The sequence below is a fragment of the Prunus dulcis genome, chromosome 2, assembly GCF_902201215.1.
Source record: "Prunus dulcis chromosome 2, ALMONDv2, whole genome shotgun sequence".
Taxonomy (NCBI): Eukaryota; Viridiplantae; Streptophyta; class Magnoliopsida; order Rosales; family Rosaceae; genus Prunus; species Prunus dulcis.
In genome coordinates, this window is record NC_047651.1 from 6,354,107 (window position 1) to 6,362,030 (window position 7,924).

Here is a 7,924-nt window from a genome sequence, read left to right on the forward strand (position 1 = left end):
GTGTCTATTATAACATATACAAATTTCAGCCCAATTGGATAAATCTGGAGCCCTCAACACGTCAAAGACTGAACCAAGTTCACAGAAATGTCATGTTGGCTGCCATCACATTTAATGTGGCTACAATCCCTAGAGCCATGTGCTACACATGGGCAGCCACACATGGGAGTCAAATCAGCTCAGAAGCTCAGAAAGATGAACAAAAGTCAAGCTTTCCATAAAGAAACCATACCAAAGCATGTATTTGGCAGCTGGAGCAGTTGGCAAGTATGGGCAGTTGGAGAAGTTGGGAGCAGCTAAGAGAGGTGTGCTTCAGCAGCCAAAGGGGAGGACGAAATTTCACTCTATAAATAGGGAGTTGCACACTCATTCAAGGGAAGGGGTCAGACACACACATTCACTTCATCCATTACTCTCATACACACATTCAGATTCACCACAAAGAGAGAAGAGAGCTTGGAGCTGTCAAGGGAGCTTGGAGCTGTCCTGGGAACTTCCTTGCTGCCATCATCTAGTTCTTCTCCTCTCTTTATCCTATCCATGTATTTCTTATTTTCTGTATTCATAGTTATGTCTAACTAATCCATTTAGTTAGGGCTTAGGATGAAGCCCTAGTCATGAATATTCAATGTTATGGATGATTTTATAGTTAATTGATTTCCTTGCTTTTGTTATCAAGTTGTTAATCTCCAGTTTATTATGTGCTTGATGTATGTTTTCTTGGAGTAGCTAACTAGGATTTTATGCATCTAGCATAGGTTGGGAAGGGGTTTAGATTCACCAATTCTACTCTCCTTTCACAAGCAACACATGAATTGCCTAAGAATCATTCAAGGGGTTAATAACCATAGGTTGACTAGGACAGATACCATGTTCTAGGACTTGTGTGATTATCATATTCTCAAGGAGCTTAATGACTCTTATATGCTTTATTCTAAGTAGATACCATGCTTAGGTTGCATATTAGAGATCACGTGTTGTGTAGATACCATGCATAATCACATGCCTTAGGAGAATCATGCATCCTGCACCTAGATACCATAGGCTTGTATTCGATAATCTATTGTTGATGAAGCTTGAGTCAATTTCTATGCATTCATAACTTGGATAGGAAAACTAATGGTGGATTCCAAGGCTCTAACACCTCTCAATCATTGTTTCACAACTTGTTGATTGCTGCCACTGTTTACTTTCAAGCACTTTCATTTCACTTTCTTCTTTTCATTTCAACAACAAAACCCCCCATTTCGAGTGCGTGTGTGGTGCTAGGATTCTGTCCTAGACCTTGAGTAATTAGCAAGAGGCATTGTTGAATTCGACCTTGCCTTTAGCTAGTTAGTCAGTTTCTGTGTTCTATGTTTTTCTAGCATTCTAAGTAATTTAACTTGGAACCAAGTTACCATTCTCCGTGGGATCGACCTCGTATTTACATAAGCTATACTATAAGCGGTTCGTGCACTTGCGAGAATTAAAGTTGCTGTTTTTAATAACTCATTTTAGTTGTTAAGAATTGGCTCAACAAGTTTTTTGGCGCCGTTGCCGGGGATTTGGTAACGATGGTGCTATAGTTAGATTACTTTGATTGTTTTGTTTTTGTTTGTTTCATTTGTTTCTTTTCGTTGGTTTTTCTTTTAGTATTCAGTTTTTGTATTTAGTTGTTATCTCCATTGAAAGCACTGAATTGACTTCCTTGGTGTGTGCATGTCCGAATCTGACCAGGAGCAAAGTTCATCTGAGCCACTTTCACCAAGAACCGCTGCTGTACGTGCTGGTTTGAGGAGGAATTATAGTTCTTCAAGCGTTGAATCTAAAAGTTACGAATCTGAAGGTTCAAGCAACATGGCAGAGATTCCGAACAACAACAATGATGAAGGAGGTGGTGTGCTTGTTGTCCAACCAAGAAAACCCCTGCGTGAGTTTTCCATTCCCAAAGTCACCGATCAACCTTCATGCATTGTCTATCCTCAACTCACAGTTGACAGGTTTGAGCTTAAAAGTGGTATGATTCATCTTCTTCCAACTTATTATGGTAATACCACTGAGGATCCTTATATGCATATTAAGCAATTCTTTGAAATATGTGCTACGATCAAAATTCAAAACCTTGATGATGAGCAAATTAAGATGAGGCTATTCCCATTCAGTTTAAAAGATAAAGCTAAGTCTTGGTTATACTCTTTGCCTAATGCTTCAATTCATACTTGGGAAGAGCTTTCTAATAAGTTTTTGCAGAAATTCTTTCCGGCTCAAAAGACTAACAAGATTAGAAAGGAAATTCTTGGTTTCACACAAAAGGAAGGAGAAGCTTTTCATGAATGTTGGGAGAGGTACAAGGAGATGATAAGTTCTTGCCCACACCACAACATAGAGAGTTGGATGCAAATGCAATCTTTCTATGAAGGTTTGCTAGATTCCGAAAGGATGATGGTAGATGCAACAAGTGGAGAAGGACTGATGAACAAAACAGCAGATGAGGCTTTTACTCTCTTTGAATCCTTGAGTGCTAACTCTCAACAATGGAGCCACAATAAAGGAAGAGGAGCTCCTATGAAAGCTGTGGTCTCTGAGGTAAGTAATAATAATGAGATTGCTGCAAAACTTGATGTTATGTGTTCTTTTCTTCAACAGGCAGTGACTGGCCCTCTAGGAAACAAAGTGGAAGTTCAAGACCAATCTTTTGCGGAGCACATGCTAGAACAAGCAAATGCCCTTCAAGCAAGGAATCCTCAAAATGATCCTTATTCAAACACATACAATCCGGGATGGAGAAATCATCCTAATTTCAGGTGGAACAACAATCCAAATGTGCAACAATCTCAAGGACCTCCCCCAGGATTCCAAACACAACAAAAGCAATTCCAGCAAGCTCCCCAACAAGTGCAAGAGCAAAGGGGTGATCAAATGGGAGAATTGCAAGACATGTTCAAGAAGTTCATGGGGCAACAAATGCAAACCAATCAGAACCTTCAAAATGCAGTGAACAAGCTAGAAGTGCAAGTTGGGCAGATTGCATCCTCCTTGAGCAATAGAGCATCCGGAACATTTCCAAGCCAAACGGAGGTGAATCCAAGGCATCATGAGCAAGTTAAAGCAGTACACATCTTGAGAAGTGGTAAACAAGTTGATAATAAGGTTGGAGATGCCAATGAAGAGCAAGAAGATGGAGAAAACGTGGAGATCATTCAGCCACCACATGGGCAGCCCACAGCTTCCAACAAACAGTCCATCAATGCTCCTGGAAAGAGCACAGGCCCTAAGGTATCATCTAATGCTAATCAAGTTCCAATTTCAACTAATGCTTTTAGGCCTATTGCACCCTTTCCCAGCAGGTTATCAAAGTCAAAGAAAGATCAAGGCTTGGATGAGATAATGGAAACATTCAAGAAGGTGCAAATCAACATCCCATTGCTCAATGCTATTGCTCAGATTCCAAAGTATGCAAAATTTTTGAAGGATCTATGCACTAACAAGAGGAGATTCAAAGAGCATGAACAAGTTGCATTGAGTGAAGAGGTAAGTGCAGTCTTACAAAGAAAGCTACCTCCAAAGCTAAAGGATCCAGGTTCGTTTTCTATACCTTGCATTGTTGGTGATTTCAAGATACCAAAAGCTTTGCTTGATCTCGGTGCATCCATTAACCTTATTGTTGTTAAAATGTTAACTCGCAATTGTACGGGCCAATTAGTAGTATAGCAAGACAAGTACGAGGTCGTACCCACGAGGACTGAGAAGTTAAACCTAGTTATGTACTTAGATTACCAAATTCAAGAAAGTAGGAGGTTAAGTCTAAAACAGAATTTAAAGCAAGGGTGGTTGTAATTGTTGAACAAATGAGGCAAAACGAAATTTCAAACAAAAGCAAGGTGAACAAATGTAACAAAGAGTACTTTTGTAGGCTGGAAAACAGGTTGGGATACTAGGGCATTCGATTCACCATAACAATTCAATTCTGGGTTATAAGGAGTCAAGTGACAAGTCTCATTCGGAACCCATTAAGCATAGAAGAACAAGTTAAACAACCAAGCATGTATCTAATCCCTGTTGTCGAATGTCCATACATACTTTTCTTATTCATAGTTCAATTAAAATCAAAGCATGGTGTCTACTCTTGATTCAAACCAAGGTAGCTAATATACAAGTTCTAATGGTGATCAATCATCCAAACAAGCATATTAGCTGATAAGCATAAAGAATAGGAATATGAATCATGAATCAAACTTGAAACTCAAAACTTCAACTTATAAACCCAGAATATTCATGTTAGGTTACATCATAGCCCTAGTTATGAATTTAGCTACTCATAATGGAAATGAAACTTAAGCAAAAATGAAAAAACATATTGAATGCAATAAGAGTAGAGAAAACCAATTCTGAAGTTGCTTGTGGTTTCCAAGGCTTCTCCAGGTGCTTATCCACTTCTAATGCTACTCTAAGAACTTTCTCATGTCTAGAGTATGGCAACTAAAGAGGTGATTTGGGATGAGTTTGGGTGGCTGGTGATGGCAGAGAAAGAACAAATTCGTAGGAATATGGAAGGAAGGCTTGCTGGAGTTCTTTTTTGATTTTGGGCTGAATGAAGTGATATAGGATGGCTGGAGTGAATTATTGGTGAATGGAGTGACTCCTCTGCACTTGAGTAGCTGACACACCTCCCTTAATTGCTCAACATGTCAGGTCTAAAGTCAAGGAAAGACCTCCCTTAATTGCTCCCTCAATTGCTCCCTTAATTGCTCCCTCAATTGCTCCCTCAATTGCTCCCTTAATTGCTCCCTCAATTGCTCCCTTAATTGCTCCCTCAATTGCTCCCTTAATTGCTCAACATGTCAGGTCTGGTGTGTACATGGGCTCCCGAATTGGGCTCAACTTCATTATCTGATGCATTTGAGTAGTCCATCTTGAAGTTCAGACTCTCATCTTTCCAACCACAATTTATTTGGGCAAATCCAAGTTCGGAGGAAGATGTTAAGGCCGAAATGAGTTGCTAACCCAGTCTGCTCGTTTTTGCACCATTTTGCATCTTTTCTTATCCAAAGACACCATTGTTACCTAAGGCCCAATGAACTGAATGATAAACAGAAAAAGGGATTAAAAGCACATGTTTGACTCAATAACATAACCAAATCATAAGCCAGAAGGGTACAAAATGATATACAATTGTGAACTGATCAAATACCCCCAGACCTAGATTTTGCTAGTCCTCGAGCAAAGCAAAAGAGAATAAAGTTGAAAACAAAACAAGAAGTTAACTAAACCACTTCTGTAGGTAACTCGATTGCAATGTGCATATGCAACAAGCCTTTAAACCTCTCGGCATCCCTAATCGGAAGAGTTGTGTCTCCTGAGGGTTTAACAGAAACGATGCCCACAAACGTTTTACTGACTCTCTAACACCAAAAGGTTAGAAAACTAACTTTGAAAACAACTAATGAAAGAAAACTTTAATCATGCATCCAACACCATAGAGTTACCAAGATAGATGATCAATAAGTGTGTAAAGTGGAAGCTATAGCTCAAAGGCACGCGGCTTCAAAGTAAACATACTCAAATCTTGAAGGAAGAACATGCTTCAACTCTAATTCTCACATCTAGCACTCAATCACTCAGAACCTATGGTTTTATTCTCTCAAACAAGCATAAGTGAGTATATGAAAATAGAAGCACAATATTTGGTTAGATCTCATGAAGGGAATCAAATACTAAGAGTAGAGATACACACATACATACCAGCACCCATGAATACATCCTCAAAGATCAGCTAGGTCTTTCACAAGGTTGTAATGAAAGGCTAAGGTTAAGGGAAGTGGAAGAATTGGAAGGAACACAACTAACTTAAGAACATACCAAGGTTGCATTCTTCATTGATCTGCAAGGTGTCATTGATTTAGAATGGTATGGCTGCAACTTCATAGCATCATCGGGCATAGACTTTATATTTCACATTTAGATCAAATCGAAACACTTTCTCTTTATCTTTCTTTCTTTTTTTTTTTTTTTTTTTTTTTTTTTTTTTTTTTTTTTTTTTTTTTTTTTTGCATAGATTCACACCAATTTACATTTGGGCATGTGGCAGCAACCTCCTTGCTTCAAACTTTATCTTGGCACACCTTGGTATATTTCTAAGCTATAGGGTATGGCTATAATAGGTTAAATATCTCTGATTGAGATACAAAGTTAGGGGAATTATGAGGGTGATAGAAGAAAAAGGCTTGTAGTGTTTGGCTGCAAGAGAGCTGATGGAACACACGAATGGGTAGGGTGAAAAGAAAGCACATAATATGGTTTATACACGCAGAGCCTAGCATCACTTCAATGAGTTCATTCATGGGTGAGAGCACGCACCTGATATCTGCAAAGAGAATCATCCTTAGTATTCAACCAAAATGGAACAATGAGATCATTTAGACTGAATTGAAGAAAATAAGTAGAGATGAGGAATAGAAACACTTTAAACCCTCTCAAGAAAGCAATTAGGCTCGAAATAGCTCACTAGAGTAGTCTCCACTATTTTCCTTCAAGAATCTGAGCATGGTACTTTAGCCACCAGAATTCTAAGAGCAAAAGCTTTGTGAAGTGTAAAATTTCTGATATGAAAATCTCAATGGCAGCTCCATAGCATTGGTTTTATGAAAGTGACAAGCGAACGAAAATTGTAAACACAAATGAACAAAAATTGAAAACCTCCCCCCCAGACCTGAATTGAACATTGTCCTCAATGTTAAAGCATAACAAGGATGAGTGAGAACATGTGAATAATAAGGGGACAGTTTAAGACAAAGTATTAGAGAAACTCCCTCTTGATGCGATTAGGTCGACCGCTGCCAAGCACCTTATTCTTCAACACATGGGTTGCCTCCCAAGAAGCGCCTTAGTTAATGTCTTGGCAAGACATTATGCCATTAGCTAACTTGATTGTATGAAGGGAAGATGATCCACCACATGACCAGTTTGAATTCCAACTGACATTCCCTCATAGAATGGCTTTAAACGTTGTCCATTTACTTTGAAAGTCGAGCCATCTTTAGGATTTTGAATCTCCACATCTCCATAGGGAGATACATTGACCACGGTGAATGGGCCAAGCCACCTAGACTTCAATTTTCCTGGAAAGAGACGCAAACGTGAGTTAAAAAAAAGAACTGACATACCTTTGGTGAATTCTTTCCGTTGAATGTTCCTGTCATGGTAACTCTTGGTACGTTCTTTGTATAGCTTTGCATTCTCATAGGACTCATGTTGAATTTCTTCCAATTCATTGAGCTGAAACTTTCTAACATGGCCGGCCTTGTCCAGATCAAAATTCAACTTCTTGATGGCCCAAAAAGCATTGTGTTCAAGCTCCATTGGCAAGTGACGGGCTTTCCCAAACACAAGACGATAAGGGCTCATTCCGATGGGAGTCTTATATGCAGTCCTATAAGCCCATAATGCATCATTGAGCTTGGCAGCCCAATCTTTCCTTGTACTATTCACCACCTTCTCTAGGATCTGCTTAATTTCTCTGTTGCTTATTTCTACTTGACCAGAAGTTTGAGGATGATATGGGGTAGAGACTCGGTGGGTGATATTGTACTTCTTCATGAGTGCTTCAAATAGCTTGTTGCAGAAGTGGCTGCCTCCATCACTAATGACAGCCCTTGGAGTACCAAACCTTGTGAAAATATTGTCCCTCAAGAACTTCAGGACCACCTTATGATCATTGGTTTTGGTGGCTATGGCTTCCACCCATTTAGACACATAATAAACAGCAACAAGTATGTAGGTATAACCAAAGGAAGATGGGAATGGTCCCATGAAATCAATACCCCATACATCGAAGAGTTCCACAAAAAGTATGTTCTTCAATGGCAGTTCGTTCCTGCGGCTTATGTTTCCCATCCTTTGACACCTATCACACTTAACACAAAAATTAAATGCATCTTTGAAT

At 39.2% G+C, this 7,924-nt stretch overlaps 1 protein-coding gene and 1 non-coding gene across 2 annotated transcripts; one reads left to right on the forward strand and one right to left on the reverse strand.

Moving 5' to 3' along the window:
• Nucleotides 1–1,701: 1,701 nt before the first annotated feature.
• On the forward strand, nt 1,702–3,693 carry LOC117618018. The gene has a single exon (XM_034347649.1). The coding sequence runs from the start codon at nt 1,702–1,704 to the stop codon at nt 3,691–3,693; it is 1,992 nt and encodes a 663-aa protein (XP_034203540.1).
• On the reverse strand, nt 2,260–2,366 carry LOC117620428. Its single transcript, XR_004584765.1, has one exon. It is a non-coding gene; the product is annotated as a small nucleolar RNA R71 (small nucleolar RNA).
• Nucleotides 3,694–7,924: the final 4,231 nt, after the last annotated feature.

Coding starts and splice junctions, on each gene's coding strand:
- LOC117618018 (XM_034347649.1), top strand. CDS start 1,702: ATGTCCGAATCTGACCAGGAGCAAAGTTCATCTGAGCCACTTTCACCA.